A 17,987-nucleotide genomic window follows, 5' to 3' on the forward strand; every position below is an offset into this window, starting at 1 on the left:
GAAGGCACAGGGGAAATCTTATTTTCTGTTCTTCACCTGGAAGGTTTTAAATGAAACGGTGAAGGCGTTAAAATAAACCTCCCGTTTTGTTGTCAGTAATTTGGGCCCAGTCCAATTCTCGTTCAAATTAATGGAGAGACCTTGATGCTTTGAGTAGCAGTTAAATGAGATTATAATGTTATTTCCCTGACCTATTTTTCCAGCCCTGGTTGAAGGCAGGGCTTGGGCTAGCTTTGCCCATGACCCTGCTGGTTAGAGCAGAGTAGAGCTGTGTGGCAGTGCATGCACTGGGGCTGTCACACAGTCAGTGGGGAAAAGAAACAGATGCACACAGGGCTTTAGGTGAAATGTGTGGGTTTCAGTCAACTCTACCCATTTCTGCTCTCAGATGCTTCTTATTTCTTATCTTCTGCAGTGACTTTATTGTGTGTAATTGAGCAGGGTCTGAATTTGGTCGCTGGGCTGCAAAGCTGCCATGAGACAGTGCTGTTGTGTTACCATGTGTTTGCTCTTCCCTGGGTTCTGTGTGAGCCTCCAGATGTTCCCAAAACTTAGAAACATGTTGCCATTTAAAAATTTCATGTCATAGTTCTCATGAGTGAATTTCCACTGGTAGCTGTTGTGTCCCTTCCCATGTGAACCAAAGCCAGCCACTGCTCTTGGCTTCCTTGGTGATGCACGTTCTTCCTCTTTCTGGAAGATTTCTTTCAAATAAAACAAGGCCTGTAGACAGAACCCAACTTTTGGGATGCCATTGTGTACTGTAGAAGAAATGTGGTCTGTGGCAAAGCCTCTCTCTGTTTGCAAAAAAAATAAAACCCCATTATTTCTAAGTGTAAAGGGTTAAAACTGTACATAGCCATTGGAAAGTGGAAGACCGATGCTAAATGCAAGTCAGCCTTTTGTGAAACTAAAAGAGAAGCTAGCAGGCATACAGGTCTGTATAAAAAGTTATACAGAATTGTGCAGAGGAGAGACAAGAGCACTTTATTGTTTGTTTGAGTAAGGAATAATTGAATTGGGTAAAGTTGTTATTTCAGTATCAGAGGGGAAAAGGACTGTAACCCCCTAAGGGGTGTTGTGCACCTTTCTGGTATATAACCCTCAGTGCTTCCAGGGGAATGTGTTGGGATGCTGGTGGAAGAGAAGAGAGATAATCTAATTCAAGGTAACTTAATCAGCGTGGCATATAACCAAGCTAAGGGGTTTGCAGCAGTATTTAATATTCATTGACTGTGTGCATGCGGAAAACATAAGCAAAATTGCTTTTTCAGATAGGTTTGCAGAGGCCTGGCTGAAAATGTAGCCCTTAATAAATATAGTTGTTAATCTGTTTTATTCCATGAAAGCTTTTATACTGTGCTTGTCACTGTATTTGAAGCAGCTTCCAGTAACATGTTAAGCACAAAGATTAACATCTGTTGGGAGCTATTTCTTCTCTCCTCCTTTCCCTTTCTGAGGAAGGAGCTGAGAGTTCTGGTTAGGGTTCCTTTTTACCAGTTTGCTTGTTTTTAATGGTCATGCTACTATTAATTGCATGCTGTCAGAAGACTAGACATAGAAAACATTTGGTGTAGAAAGGGATGAGGTTTGTGCTCTTAATTCTTAGAGAAGAAGGTTGACACTGCTGACTCAGCCTTGCTGTAGGGACTCCCTCCACCAGGGAGTGGGGCCATAAGAACATTCCTTGAGGATGGTGGTGTGGCAGAGCTTGGCAGTGACCAGGAGTCTGGTCTTGTGCAGTATGGTCAAAGATGAACCTGTAGGGTCTACACCCAAATGCACATTTTCCAAAGTTTCCCTTTTTTTCCCCTGCCTTTCTGAGTGTCAGTTTTCTGTTCTTAATGAGGGAAGTGATCCAGAAGCAGAAATGTTTGTTACTGATGCTTGAAACCTTCAGAGCCAATCAGTGTTGTGAGCACTTTGAAAAGGACCTCCATGAAGTCAGATCTCCTGATAGCACATAGAATCCTGGAGTATCCACACAAACCTCAGGAAGCATTCAAGCCATTTGAACACCTGACAGGGTACCTTTTTCCCAGTTGAAAACTCTCCGGGTTTTCCAGGTCAGATGCTGCTCTGTGATTAGCAGCAGATGAGAAGATTTATGTCCCTTCTCTCCACTGATGCCATTTGCATCCACGTGAATGAGGTGGCTTCAGATCCACGTCTGGCTTGGATCTGGAGTCTCTGAGCCTCCAGACCAGTTGTACAAGGTTGCAATGACAGGTGGATGGAAAGTTTTCTTTGTCTGCAGGACAGCAGCGAAGTCTTGAAGGAACTCAGTGTGCTGCTTCCTGTCCCTAAAACATTCCTTTTCATCTCCTGGTGTCAGCATTTTATGTGCTTCCATCTTGCTTATACTGTCAGCAGACAGAAATTGTTTTTGTCCTTACTTTTATTATTACTTTTGTCTTTCAAGTTTTTTGATTTTGGCTGGTAAATGAGTTGTGTCTGGTCAAATCATTATCACGTGCCTTTACTGTTGTCTAGAAGCAAGAAAAGCTCTGAAGTGGTGGGCAGTGCAAAGCAGTGACATCCATGGTCTTTAAGGTGACACCAGAGTTTGGGTCCAGTGTCTGCCCAGCTGTATGGGTTAGTCCAGAGCTTGCCTATGGAAGTGTAGGAGGAAAACAGACAAATGTTCACTCATTTGTGCCTAAAGGCTTCATGGACTCTTTATATTTAAATTGAAGGAAGTTAATCATAGATGAGTATCTGTGAGAGAAGCAAGCTGCCTTGTAATGCTGAAAAGAGTGGAAATGGAAGGAAGTTATTGACTGGTGTGTATAATCACAGTCTTGCCTTTATATTTCTATTGTAATCCTAAACAATAAGGATTAAATTCTTTCCTCAGAGGCACAAAGATAACTGCATGTTCAAGGACAGAATCATTGTGCAGAAGGTAAAAAAGCAGAAATCCTTGTCAACTTCAACCTCTATGTGTTATTTTTTTGAATAATATTGATTTTAATTTGCTGGTTTAATGGTGGTTTTTCCCCTTTGCAAATGAAAAGCAGCCACTTAATGAATCATCAACTCAGTAGCAGCAATGCCAAACCAGAAAATACAGGCAGTATGACTGAGGAGAAAATGTACATTTCATTAGCAAAAGTCAGTCAAGTTGCTGTGAAAATACAGTTTTGTGTTCAAAACACTGATAACATTTTAATGAAGAACTCCCACCTGAGTGCCTTATGCCAACATCCACAAAAAGCAGAGCTGGCAGATTCCCACTTAAACATCCCTCTCAGCAAAACTTCCGTTTCTGTAGCATCAAGCAAAGCTGAAGGAGGAGAAAAACTAAATGAAGATGCTTTGTCTTCTTAAAAATCGCCCCGGGGTTCTTTTAGCTGTGTGTTACCTTCCCACTCAGGTTGGCTGTCCGTGACTAACCCATGGAAGCACGGCAGGTACCCGGCATGGTGGGAAATGCCTGACAGTGTGGGTGTGATTTAAGTGACTCCTGCCTGGTGTGGAGTGTAAACTGAGACATTAGGGCTTGTCTGAGGGGCTCCTTGCACTTCTGGCCTTGCTGAAGTCTGTTCAAATTTGCTCTTGGTTTTGGTCAGATTAGGGTTTATTTCCCAGTCTGCTCTGACCAGGGCAGCAGGATTGGAAATGTGGGCTGGAGAAGCTGTGAGGGTTTTACCCTGCTTTTCATACCACCTTTGTGTGGGTTCCCAGGCTGATATTCCAGGGAGATGCTAAAGAGAGGCTTATGTTGTATGTGAAGGCAGGACTCACCAAACTGGGTCATCTTGCCTGGAGTTTCCTCATGACACACGCTGAACAATAAGTTCTTTCTGTGTAACCACATCAAGGGGAAGGAAGAAAAGTGGCTATGGATCCACAGTCACGTGTGATTTAAAATCTTCCCCCTGTGGCAAGAAGATAAACTCTGTTTATTTTGACTGTGGCCTCAGACCAGGCTGAAGATAATACTAAAAACTGACTAAGCCGGAAGCACTTGTATTCGAGTGAGTTGGGCACCCTGGATGTTAGGGAGTGTCACTGCTGTAAAGTTATGCAGAACCTTTTCTTTTGCATCGTTTTTATTGATTAAAAAAGGAGAGGGAGAGAGTCGTTCCTCAGCTGGCGTAAACAGACACAGCCTAACTGAAGTCAGTGTGCATCTGTTCATTCTGGTGAAGGATATAATTACCCCATATTGCACTCATTTTATCAGCCATTGCTAATGTTTTCTGTGTGATCCTCTAAAGCTTTTCAAGAATGAAAGCTCTGTCTGCTGCTCCCAGCACTTTGCCTCTGTGACATATGAATTGTGCCAAATCCATTCTGGGTTTTTGTTTTTAAGCTCCAAGTACAAGGGTGAAGTGAAAATAAAGTGTGAATAATGGTCTTTTTCTCAAAGGCAATGTGATATTGCGCTGAGCTGAAAAATTTACTCTCCTACAGATCGGCCCTGCCAGTAGGAAGGGCTGATGGATGCTGAGCACGATCCAGCTGATATCTGATACAGGGGAGGGGGAGGGCTCTCCAGGGTTGCTGACAAAGCTATTACAAGATCCAGGGACTGGAAGCTGAAGTTAGGCAAATTCAACCTTGCAATAAAATGCCAGTCATGAGCATAATAAAATATTATAGCAATTTATTGGTGCTCGTGATGAATTTGTCGTTAAGGTCTTTATAGTATTTTCTTTCAAAATCAGTCTTTGGTTTCTGGGAGGAATTCTAAGGCCAGCCTGGGAGCTGAAGGATCATGGTGATCCCCTTTGGTTTGGTAATTGAAGTGCACTTGTTAACTTCCCCTCTTTGCTAGGCCTGAAGGAGAACACATTTACCAGAATTGCCCTTAACAATTCTCACAGCACCCGCAGATCTGCACAGAGATAACTGTTCTAATTAAATCTTGTCCTTTAGGACTACAGGGGATTGCCCGCAGAGATGGGGGGAATTGTGTGCTTTCCTTCCATTCTCCTCCTTTCCCCCTATACTTGTTTGGGTTGGATCTTGAGGGCTTGTTTTGTAAGAGGTTTTCTTTTTCCTGTATTTTTCTTTACTGTAGCATGGGAGCAACTCACCTGGTGGGATGTGCCTCAGGAAGTAGATTGCCCTTGATCACAGTTGCGTTTGTCATTGGTGTTAACCCTATCAAACCCAGCCAAACCCAGCACACTGACACACATGAGGCTCTCCCACCTCCAGCACTCTGCAGCATTCAACAATTTGTGCTCTTGAGAGCTGCAGTGATGTTTTGGTGAATGGGAAGCCTTTGAGCTTCATGCAGTGACATCTGGATGGAGCTTAATGATATGGGATATACAAGAAGTGGTATTAGTCACAGGAACTGATTCCCTCCTCATCTAAAACTCTTTAAAACATATTAAATTAGAGGCTGTTGAACATAAGATCGCTCTGCACATCTCTCAGGATTGGGCTCCCCTTTAGTTCCCTGTCTGAAAAGCAGACAGTGAATGCCCAGGTCTGAGAACATCTTCTTGCAAAGAGTGCTCACCTGCAGGCTGTCTGAGCAGCACCAGGGCTGGCTGAGCACCTGGAATTAAATATTTCTGATGCTGTGGCCATTGAGGAAACTCGAGAGCAACACGGGTTTGGGAAATCATTATACTCGAGAAGCAGCTCTCTCTTCTTGTGCATTTTGAGCCCTGGTAGTATCACATTCTGTTTTGACAGCTGTCAGAAGTTAAATGAAAGATACTTGGGGAGAGGAGGGTTGAGCTACAGGAGAATTGTTATTTGCGGCGCTCGCCAACAGTTGCAGTTTTCACTTGGTAACACACATTCTGTCTGTTATTCTTTCTCTTCTCCTTTGCTCAACTTTTGCACCTTTTATTTCTGGGGCTCTTGTGACGGGGACTGGTGCCATCCAACCCGTGCTACTTTCAGGAGGAGACATCTTTGTGATACTGTGCATGTGCAGTCCCTAATTTTATTCCAGCCCTTCTTCAGTGACTGTCAGCTTCCAAACTTTTGCTACTGCCACTGTCCTCCTTTCACCTCCCAAGTTTAAGCTACAGTTTAGCCATGTGGGAAAGGATTTTACTCTAACTCTTTCCTTCCTTCTTTTTTTTTTTTTTTTTGTTCTCAGCTGACACAATTTACCCTCAGAGATTACTGCACCAGTTTGCTTGTAAAGGTGACGCTCTGCCAAAGGTCCCTCACGGAGTCGTTTATGAAATACTTGCCCTTAGTGTTTATATTTCAGGGGGAAGCATTCACAGGTGTTGTAGCACAGGGACTCCTGTGTTTGCTTTCTGTTTCGGATTCACACCTGCGGGCTGTAGAAATTATTTACCCTTTAAATTTTTTTAGCTTTAACTCGGGAGCACCCTTTTTTTTTTTCCCCCCTCCCCGTACTCAACCCTTTCCATTGTCCCGTGCAATTTCCACAGCCCGTGCGAGCGGCTGTTCCTCCTGTGCAGCACACGGGGGCAGAAGGCGCCCGGCTTATGTTCTGTGCTGCGCCGCTTCGGTGAGTCCTGTCGGATAATTCCGGCGTGCAGGGCTTTGTAAAGAATTTAGTACTTGGGAAAATTAAGTCTGTTTAATTGTCTGTGCAGGGAGAGCTTATTTTATAGCGAGGGTGACGTGTGTTCACCCCCAGCTTGCAGGATGTGTGTTGCGGGTGTGGGTAGGATTCATTGAGGTGTTACATCTGACAGTCAATATGTATATGCAGTAGTGCAGAAGAGATAATTATATAGCTGGAATATATATAGGCATTTAGCTTTAATTAGGCTTTTTGATTAAATATAAAAGTGCAATTAAGAGTGACAGATACAGTAGATCCTGGTAGACGACATGACAGTTTTTGGCTAGAAAAACTCCTGAGCTGATTTTTTTGTCAGACTTGAGTTTTTCTAAAGATCTTAATGACTGTTCTATTGAATCTTTGATCTGAACTGCTCTGTATTCTCTCTCTCTCTTTGCTTATCTGTGTGTTTACAGTATTTCTGTTTGTAGCAGATGTTAGATTAATTTACAAGAAAATTGTTTTGTTTCAAGGAAGGATGATGAAATTTAGACTATAGCCAAGCAGCTAAGAATTAAATTTGGATTTTTTTTTTTTGTCCATGGTAATACATTTTAACTGTATTTTCCTGAGCTTCTCAGGCTTCCTTTTCTGGGTAATGATACTGTTTCTGTGAACGTGTCTCTGAGCACACAGGCGTAAGCAATTGGTTAAAGGCTTACATATGAGAGACTTACATAAGATTTAACATGGGAGGGAAAGGACATGATTATGAAAATGTAAAAGCAGATATTACAAGATCTGCTTGTATCACTGCTACAGACATGAATGAACTGCTTTGAGTACCATGTCTCCTATTGCACTGAGCTGATTTATGTTAGAAGCCTCAGTTTTGCACAGTGCCTGGGCCAAAATGGGTATGAACCAATCCTCTGTGCACTACTTTTGAAAATAAGGCCATTAGCTAACTATGGGTATGAAGTTAATAGTAGAGTCCTCCCTTAAACCACTTGGCCAGGATATTTGTCTCATATCTTAGCTGAATAAGTCAGGTAATAATTATATAATGTGATTGGATAAAGACAAAGAGCAGAGAACCCTTCAGTGTACCTTGACTGCGATTAGTTGGAGTTTCATGTAGTTTTTCATCGTTTCACAGTGGGGCTCTGAGGCTTTCCAGTGTTACCCCAGAGCTGTGAGCCCATCAGAGCAGCTCCATGGCTTTGTTGCTGCGCTTAATGTTTGCTGTGGGGACAAATGGGTTCAGCTCCTCCTTGGTGAGGTAGAGGATGATGGCCAGCCTTGAGAGACGATGTTCTGCCCAGCAGTAAATCCCCATGTTTGCATTAAATTGCTTCCTTCGGCTCGGGATTGAAGTCAGCATCCTTGGAAGGGCTCCTGTAGACTCCAGCGTGGTGACACAGGCAGCTGTTCCCCATGTCTGTCTGTTACAACTTGTCATTTTGTTTCACAGTATGGAAGGTGTGAGAAGTGACAGGACTAAATAAGCACAGAGGGAACCGACTGTTGTATCTGGCCGTGCTAACGAATGAGCTGGGAGTGAAGTTAACTTCATGTGAAGCAGCTTAAATTATTTATTTTCAATCCTGGAGCTGTACTTAATGTGTTGTTAAGGCAGAGCCATGTTGACAGGGTGACATTAATTACCCCACTGGAAACACACCGCGGTAGCTGAAAACAATTGTTCCCAGCTATCATCGATGGCTCTGGGTACAGCCCCAGCCTGTGCAGAGTGGGGCAAAGTGTCTTCCTCCACCCGTGGAAGTTGCCCCTGCATCCACTCACAGCTGCAAACTGGCTTTACTTACAGCAACAACAAAAGATGAAGTTTGATGGTTGTGGGTTTCTTGTGTCCATCTCTCTATTTTTTTTATTTTTTGTGAGCTGAGTGACTGTGACTCCACTAAACATGGCACATCTTAAACATGTGAGGATGTTCATTCACTGATACACCATTATAAAGGCATATGCTTTACTGTTCCTGTAAACCCCACAACTCCCTTAACGATTCAGTCCTACTCCTTAATTCATAGCAAGAGCATTGTGTCCTTCAGAATAGGAAATTATTGTGTCTGGGTTTTCCATTCTTTGTCCAGGCTTTGGCTTATACATCCCTGCTGAGAACTGGATGTGACTTGACTAGCATTTGTCTGGATGTGTACTAATAAAAGTGAGGAATTGACTTTTTCCCTCCCTTCTTGTTCAGCACTACGATGAGTTAAGGACTCCAACATGACCCAGCTGAGAGGCACTGGAATATATCTACAAGTAAATGAATGGCTGGCTGCTTCCAGTTGCTATGTAATGTTTTTCTAGATGCTCCTGGTCCATGGTTAATGCAACCAGAGATCCTGCTGTGAGAAAGCGAGTGAGCAGTGTTTGTTCCCTGAGATGAGCTCAGTTGGTTAGAACTTGGTGGTAAGAACACCAAGGTCTATCCCCTGTGTGGGCCATTCAGTTAGAAGATGGACTTGATGACCCTTGTGGGTCCCTTCCAACTCAGAATATCCTGTGATTCTATACCTACAAGTAAATGAATGGCTGGCTACTTCCAGTTGCTATGTAATGTTTTTCCAGATGCCCCTGGTCCACGGTTATTGTAACTAGAGGTTTTATTGGGAGAATGCAAGTGTGCAGTGGTTTGTTCAGGACAGTATGAGGCTGTGCCTAATAACATCTACCTCTCTGTTTGTAGGTTAGGCCAAAGACCCTGATTCCAGACAGCCTCCCCATCTCCCCGTGCAGAGACCAACCTTCCAAGCAGCCTCCCACCTTCCAGAAGGCGACCGTAGTGAGCATCAAGAACCCCAGCCCTGCCCTCCCTACCGCCAACAACACTGTCAGCCATGTACAGACGCCCCACAGCCAGTCCCAGAGTGTCACTGAGCCCCTGTCCTCCCCTCTGAGCAGTGCAGGGGTGGCCTACGCCATCATTTCCACCTCTCCCAGCAATGCAGCCCCGCTCAGCACCAGCGCCACCGTCTCCGTGGTCAACGACAGCATCAAAGTGCAGCCGCTCCTCATCAGCGCCGACAGCAAGGTGGGCTCTTCACTTCCCTTTGGGCAGCAAGTACAGCAGATGCAAGCAGGGTGTTCCCCTGGGAGTGCACAGCCCTGGGCAGAGTGGAGGCAGTGGCTCCTCTGAAGACGGTGGTGGCAGTGGCTCCTGTTGAAGAAAATAGTCAGAAAGCAATGGGAAAACTCTTCAGGGGACACAGAGGTGCCAAGAGACATTTGTCTCTTTACAAGCCTATTTTTTAGTGGGGACAAAACTTATCATTATGTAGCCTGACATTAATGGGACCATATGATCTTCCATTTCCTTAAACCAATCCTCACTAATAATATCCCTGAATTCTGTGCAGGCTCAGATTTCCTATGGACTCCCTCTTCAATTATACAGTGATACAAGTTATATTGGCTGACCCCGGGGGAGTGTATAAAATAATCAGGCATTCCCTTCTGCACTTCCAGGGGAACACCAAATGAAATGAGAGCTCAGAGTTTCAAAACTGATCAGCACAGGAATCAGTAGAAAAAGATTCAAGTTATGAATTACTTGTTTCCTCTTTGTACTGCTTTTCAGCTTTGAAATGCAAAAACTTCACCACTCTTACACTAGAAACAAATTCAATAAAGGCTGCCAGTGTGCCCAGCAGACATTCACTGTAATTTACTACTGAGATTCCCCTACTTTGGGTCTTGTTGGCAGCACAAGTTCTCATAGAGTGCTAAAAAAGAATACAGGGTGTAGGAAGGCTTTTGAGGCAAATAAGAGCAGACATCTCTTCCCCACTTTTTTACCATAATTTATTTTTCTACTACTTAAAAAGGCTACTGGTTAAGAAAACCATCCCTTTTTAAGCTCTAGAAACTTCTAGAGTGACCATGCTGAGATAAAGTATCTAACAATTAAATAACATGGATTGAAAGTTAGCAATGAAATAGATGGAAAGGCCCAGCATTCAAACCTAATATTTTTAATATTTGTCAAGAAGGTGAGCTTAGGAAGATCTTCCACAGTCCTTCGTGAAGATTTGGTTATGGGTATAAACTCACATGTGGGCAGAAATTGTCCTTCATTCCTTTTAACTTAATACCTTCTGAGGTAATGTGACCTACACTGTATAAACCTTCATGTGGTAATTCAAATATGAGCAGCTGGAGTTACTAACACACACTTGTGTGTATGAGAGATCTGTGTCCTAATTCCTATAGGTCCTAAACCAGAGCTGGTTTTGATGTAAAACGTGTAGTTTATTTTGTTTATGGAAAACTGGACATCCAGTGCTCAGAACATGTAAGGGGTGAACTCTGATCTCAGTTACATGAGGAGTGTTTTCCTTCCCATCCACAGGTACTTAGAATAACACTGGTGTGACTGAGATCAGATTGGCTCTGAGTGTGCAGTGACCCCTTCTCTTCTACCTGTACACAGAATAAAATCAAAGGAAAGACCCTAAAATCCCTGACACCACAAGTGCTAGAGTGTGGCTGCTCAGCCAGGTTCAGAAGTCCTCCAAATAGAAAGTGTCCTCATTTTCAGAGGCACTGGTTGAGTGACTCCCTTAGGCTGCTGGAGGTTTATAATGCACCAATGAAAATTAATTTTTAGAAACTGTAGTATGGATTTAGGAGCCAAACCCAGGTATCCAGGTTTTTTTATATTTGCGACTTGCATTTCTTTGCTGTAGGGGTATGAAGTAACCCTTCAAAGAGGAATCCAAGGTTTCAGGCAGAAAAATCCAATTTCATACAGTGAATTCTCTTATTTGTACATTGTCTTCTAGGTTATCATTATTCAGCCTCAAGTCCAAACCCAGACAGAAAGTAAAGTGGAGACAAAGAAACCTCCTGAAGAGTCAGCTCAGGGACCCCCTGCTACCAAAAAGAAAAAGGAGGAAAATCCAGAGGTAATTTTTTTCTTTTTCATTTTTAATAAATGAGCTCCATTATGGTTAAGTTATGTCACAAAATGTAACGGAACTTGGAGGTCTCATAATAATCTTGGCACCTTGGAGTTCTTGTGAAAGGTGTATACAAGCTTAAGATATTTTCTTTTGTTATCAAATGTATAGCATTGGGTTTACAGGCCACATATGAGGTGGAATTAACATTTCTTTTATCTTCTTTGTAATGAATCTTGCAACTTTCAGTTTGTATTTAACAACAGTTTCCTGTATTAAACTGTGTCTTCCCACATGTCCACAGATTCTGGTCTGAAATACATTAAAATCCTTCAAATTGAGTAAGAGAACAGAAAGCAGGTTATAAGGTGAAAGAGATTTAATATACTATATTTTTAATGTTCTTAATATACTATATTTTTTATTTCAACTAAAAATACAAACCACAAGTCCTTGTAGAAATGGTGTCTCTCATTAGCAGACATTTTGGTTTTTGTCTGAGTGTATTCACATTAGATTGGGTGCACTTTTGAGGCAGTTTAAGGAGTCATACAAGCTGAATCTACTTCTATTATAGAAATGCTCAGCTCATGTGAAATCTTAACCTCACCAGTCTAATAAATGTGTAGCACAAAAGCATCCTTGGAGCTGTAGGCTTAAGAGGATTATTCAATATAAATTTATAATGTTACTTGAGGCATGTGGGTGGTCATTTGTTTCACTATTTTAAGAGGTTCGTATAGTTAAACAGTGTTAAGGATAAATATTTTAGCCCAGAATATCACAGCTTTATGCAGAAGCTCTGCAGAACTATACTTAGGAGACCTCCCAGGTTTAAAATCTGATCCTCATATGAATCTCCATTGCCACTGAATGGTGGGACTGTAGAGTCTTGTTTTCTTTAGGCAGGTATTTCCAAAACCTTATTAATTTCGTAGCACCTCAAGGGCAGAAAGGTCGGTAGATTCTGCTTAAAAACAGAATGCTGGGAAAAAACATCCATTTTTCCTTGCCTGTAACTAATCTCCATGGAAAGAATATTGGACAAAAGTGTTCCAGAGAGATGCAGGAGATGATGGGCCTGGGCCCACTTTTTGGTATGGCATCCATAAATTTAGTGAGCTTTTTTAATTGCTGACTAGAATATCTCAATGACCTTTTTCTGCCCATGAACATTGTTCCTACCCTGTATATCCTGGAGGTCTCAGCAGGCTCTTTGTTCTGGGTAGGATGCTGATGCCCTTAAGTATGACAGTTCTTTTCTTTTCATAGATTTATTTTGTGGCCATGAATAGGTAGGTCTAGAGTTAATTTCTTTTGTTCTTTGAAAGTAAACTTTAGTTGATTATCATGTATTTATGCAATTAGTGCAATTAGAACTAACAGCATAATTAGTGTAAATACATGTAATGACATAAATAGAACATGTAATTACAAAATGAAATGCTTTTGTGAAAATCTTTGTTTTGCTTCATGAAAAGACGTACTGTGTGTTTCTGAAAGCACTCGTGGCTTTTAAGCAGATGATTAAATTTAAAGCAAAGAGTAACAAAGATGCCATGATATTTGTAAAAAGAAAATAGGCACTCGAGGCACTTCTCTTCAAGCTTTTATTTATCTTCAAAGCACAAAAACTGAGGCAGGAACTCCAATAGGACTCTGTGTAGATAGATGTTAGTCGGGACAGAATGGGATTTAACAAATTAAACTGAAAATTTAAAGCAAACCAACCAGAAAGATTGAGACTTACCAGTAGCCAGGAATCCCATCTGCAGTTACTGAGTGTACCTGAATGAACAGAGAAGAGTGAAGATGATGACTGTCTTTTGTTCCTGGCTCGGTCATCCTGCTGAGAAGCCATGAAGCTGATCCTGGACAACGTTTGCATTCTAGAAGTTTTTTATTTAAGAGAAAAATTACTGCTATAAATGCTGGGTTTTTATTCTACCAGTGTTTCTAATCCCGCCCAAGAAGTGCAAGAGAGATACATGGCAGTTGTGAACTAAATGCTGATGTCAGGCCTGGATTAAAAAGCTAGAGAAACTGAAGTCTTGGTTTTGCAGCTTCCTGAACAGAGGAGAAACAACAGGCACTGTGACACTTGAAAGTAAAGCATTGCAGTGGAATTCAGATTTTAGGTTGAATCCAACGAGCTACAGAAGTGTGAAATAGCCAAACCCATAGAAACAAATATACTGTTAAGATAATATACATGTTAAAAAGCATACAGCTTTTCCTGGGATTTTTTTAAAAAGGAACCAACTCTCAAATCCCTATAAATGTTAACCCTTCCTGTGTTTAATCATGAGATAATTATCAAGTCCATTTGTGATGGCTCTTTATATGTAAAACTGTCATTACATTTAATTGGCTATGTATTCATATAATTTTAGCACGAAGAGAGGACATTGTTTAACAAACACTCCAGTACTCAAATAATTTGAGTTAAGGCATCAGAAAATGTGTGTTTCCCCTGCAGTTGGGGTAACACGGGCAATTCTGTGCTCCCTTGGAAACACGCAGTTGCACATTAACCATTCCAGCTTTGTGGTTCTACACCTAAATGTTGCTATTGCTCCTGCTCCCAGCTCTGAGATTTATCCTGCCACGGTTACTTTTTGATGGGGGTGAGGTGAAGCTTGTAATTCCCCTCAGTTGACTAATTTTCTTCTCAGATCTGCACAGTGGATCTCGGATCAAATATTCATCTTTCCCTTCAGGTGTGGGGCCCCCACTGTGCGTGGCTGGTGTTTTAGGCATGTAAGGGAGGGAACATTATTGAAATCAAGGTCTGACATGCAAATGAACACATGCACTTGTCATTACCGCGGCTGTGGAAGGCAGAAATACAGCATGAATATATATTTCATGCCAGTGATGAAATTCTACAGCACCATTTTTTAATCTACAGCGAGAGTTATACTCCAGGAGATTGTGGAGAGAAAATATTCCTGTCTTATTAGGGTGTTAGTTCACCTGTTTGACAAGGACATTTTCACAGATACAAGAGGGGTATGGATGTCCAATCCTGGCCCTCAGATTTTGAAGGACACACCCAATAGTTAGATCTTTTCATTTACAAAATGGGGACCTGCTTGCTTTCAGCTTCACTGCGTGACCATCAAAATTGCAAAGGAAATTGTAATTCCAGTGACTTACTAGTTGATTTTATCCTGAACTGAAATGAGAAGTTGAATCATCAGGCTTTTCACAAAACAAGAAGGTCAAACTAATCTTGACTTGGAAGTGTTGAAACGTGTTCTCCTGACACTTCTTTGATTGAAACAGAATGTTTTGACCTGCTGCTGCTTAAACACTGTGTTTTAGTTTCACCTAAATCTACACATTTTATTTGGGCTGAGTATTATAATTTCATCTTCCTGTGGTCTTTGTACACTTCATCAGAGTTGGACTGTGGGCTTTGCTTGCCTGGATTTCCCAATAGTTTGGGTTTGACAGTCAGATTGTCTCTCCTGTGGAATTGCACCTCACAAAAGTGCCACTGGAATGACATGACCCAACAAGGTTGTTCAGCACAGCAGAGAGAGGAAGAGACCCCCGAGGCCCCACAAGTACCGCAGATTGACTGAAAACCAAGGAGTTCAGTTCAGTTTGGGCTTGGAACAACACAGCAGAATTTCAGTTTTCATCAGAAAGGTGGAATAAAAGCTCCAGCAAAACTTTTACCACGAGGAAAAATTTCCCAGTGAAAAATCCCTGACTTGTCCTGTTACTGCATCAGCATGTTTTGAAGGTTTTTTTAGTATGAAGATGTGTTTTGTGCATACATGGTTTACAAGAGTTGTAAGCAATATTTTAGATCCAGTTTCTCATGAAAAATGAGTTCACCAGCATCAGTGGGAGATATTTGTTCACTCCTTATTAGGGGAAAATGTTGGATTAGTGTTCCTTTTCGTAATTCATGCACACGGTGTTCTTTTTGTAACTCGGGAAGAGAAATTTCTGTTGTATTTTTATTTTGAGAGGAGGGGACTTTCAGTATCCTTCAGATGTCTTGTTTAGTGTTGTAAAGCTCAGTGGAAGTTTAACATACCTTGTTTTGCTTCATACATCTTGCTTACATCCAATAAAAGCAGTGCCATATCTAGATAGGAATAATAATACACAATTACCTCTCCAAAGAGTGGAGTGACAAACCAGCTGGCAACTGGATTGATTGGACTGACTGGATTTTGAACCTGTGCTGTATAAAATCAGTAGTCACATAGCACTGGCTTCAGGAATCTCTGAGTTCCTGAAGTTCATATAGTTGTACAAATGGGACATGACTCACCATGCATATCTGAAGCAAATCTTCAATTAAAGTTCTTCATATTAGTATGCAATCCAGTAAGATGCATTTCTAAAAGACCTTTACTGGAGTTTAGTCTGTCAGGTCTAGTTTTATTTACTTACTTACCATGATTACTGTAGTGGAAAATCTAACTCCTGTTTATTTTTTCCTTAGAAAATTGCCTTCATGGTAGCATTAGGACTGGTTACAACAGAACATTTGGAAGGTAAGATGGCATATCCTGTTTTACAGTTCAGTTTTTTGAGTGAAATCTTTTCTCTTGGCTACTCTCAATCTCACAGGAGGGGTGAGGTTGGAAGGGACCAGTGGAGGCCATGTAGTCCGCCCCCCCTGCTCAAGCAGGGTCATCTGCTCTCTCCCATGTGAGATGGACTTTCAGGTTTTGAGTAGGTTTGTCATCTTGAGAGTTCCATGGAGTAATGTGTAAAATAGTAATGAAAATCCAGCACTGATTTCATAAGAATTTAAGTAAATTAGAAAATTCCCTCTCACAAAGAATTCCTTCCCTCCATTCCCTCCCATTTTGCAAGAATTTAACCAAACTTCCAGTCTGATCCTGAGTTTGTTTGAGAGCTGCTGGCACAACTTCCCAGGCTTCTGAACACAAGTTCAGACAGATACTGCACAGAAACTAAATGCAGCATTGCAGAGCTTTCAGTTTACTCCTCCAACCTCCCAAAAATACCTTGCAAGAGTTAGCAGATTTGTACCTTTCTTTGCCTCAGCTTTGTCAATCTGAAATCACAGATGAGAGGGGTGAAAATCTTGGATGAGAGGGGAAAAAAGAGTTTGCTAAGCAAATTTACCAATGTTGTGTCAGGGGTTTCTTGGCAGAATGGGTTAGTTCCTATAGACAGAGATGATGCAAGTATTTGAAAGGAAAAGTCTACAGCCTGATGTGTTTTAGTTCCATGCTCACCTAAGACAAGTTGCTGGGATTCCCCCAGTGTAAGAAGAGAAGGGTGGTATCTGTGTCAGCTGACAGTGACTCTTGGTCACAAAAAACGTTAATGATAATTGATATTTACCACCCATCCGATGGACCACAGTCAGCAAAATGCTTAGGAAGTCCCAGTGTACTCAGTCTAAGTTTTATGGGCTTTAATTTAGGCACCTGCTTAGGGACCTTGCTGATTCCTACCATTTTACACCTTGATTTCTTTGCATTAAGATTTCCTGTTCCTTGGTTTTAAGCCAGGTTGTGAATTAGGGAGAAAATTGCATTTGAATTGTAAGGTCTCCTGATATACACAGCAGGCTTTCTGTGGGTCTTGCTGCCATTTTTCGGTAGCTTTCCTCTTTAAATCTGCATTTGAGAAAATCATTTAATGTCCCAGTGACTGAGAATTTGAAAGCAGTTTAAAGAAACTTTAAGCCATCGGCATTTTTAATCCCTTAATGGTAATGGATTGAAATGGAAATCAAAAAGCTACAGCAATTTTTGGAGAAGATTTATAATCCAAAAAGTGCAAATGATGGCTGGTTCTTGTTTTCTTTGTCTAAGGAAAATGGGACAACATTTGAAATTATGCTGAATTGCAAATTATGCTTAGAAGAGAGAGGACTTCATTTTGAATAATTCTTCACCCTTTGATTTTATTGGAACTGATAAATTGTTTGTGTGAATTTAATGCTTGTTTTCAAAATGCCAAGTACTGCTCTGCTCTGTTTGTTCTACACTAAGTGTGGACATGCACATTTTGAACCAAACTGCTGCAACACTCATCCCGCAGAATCAATTCCTGCAGACAAATTCACTTTTTATATTCCTGCTAGCATTAAATAAATGGCTCCAACAAAGAGCTATTTGCTATGGAAAGGGTATTTCTTCATGAGAATTGGTGATTATGACTGTCAGAAATGCCCTTATAGCTTTCACATGCTAAAGGTTATTATTTTAGTGCTATGTCATGTTTATGGTTATCAGCCGTTGCTATTTATCAGGAAGAAGTGGTCATTACACAGTTCAGTTTATATTAATACTTCTAATGCATTTCTCAATTTCACATTTTTGGAATTAAACTCTATCAAGATTGGGTCATTAAAAGCTTATTCACTCAGTATCATTAACTCACAGTGCTGCTGCTTTTCTTCCTTTTATTCATTAATGTCGTGGTGAAGGGCTGTGATCCACTTGTGTATGGATTTCTCCATCTGCGTAACAGCCAGAGGAGCATTCCCTGACTGGGAAAAGAGCTCTGTTCTGCAGAGCCCGAGTGTGAGGCATCTTCTGAGGCCTTTCCCAGTAAATGAACTCAGCAGCTTCCGCTGACTGACAGTCTGCAAG

The 17,987-nt window shown here is 41.5% G+C and overlaps 1 protein-coding gene across 6 annotated transcripts in view; it reads left to right on the forward strand.

Moving 5' to 3' along the window:
- Window positions 1-17,987, forward strand: part of PHF21B (PHD finger protein 21B) — a 146,705-nt gene that overhangs the window by 111,455 nt on the left and 17,263 nt on the right. For all 6 annotated transcript variants that reach the window (XM_050323303.1, XM_050323304.1, XM_050323305.1 and 3 more), the window contains 3 exons: window positions 9,174-9,518; window positions 11,269-11,391; window positions 15,854-15,905. In XM_050323303.1, coding sequence (XP_050179260.1) covers window positions 9,174-9,518; window positions 11,269-11,391; window positions 15,854-15,905 — 520 coding nt within the window. The remainder of the gene's footprint in view (window positions 1-9,173; window positions 9,519-11,268; window positions 11,392-15,853; window positions 15,906-17,987) is intronic.

This window comes from Myiozetetes cayanensis, unplaced genomic scaffold (genome assembly GCF_022539395.1).
Source record: "Myiozetetes cayanensis isolate MyiCay16 unplaced genomic scaffold, myiCay2020 scf3, whole genome shotgun sequence".
Taxonomy (NCBI): domain Eukaryota; kingdom Metazoa; phylum Chordata; class Aves; order Passeriformes; family Tyrannidae; genus Myiozetetes; species Myiozetetes cayanensis.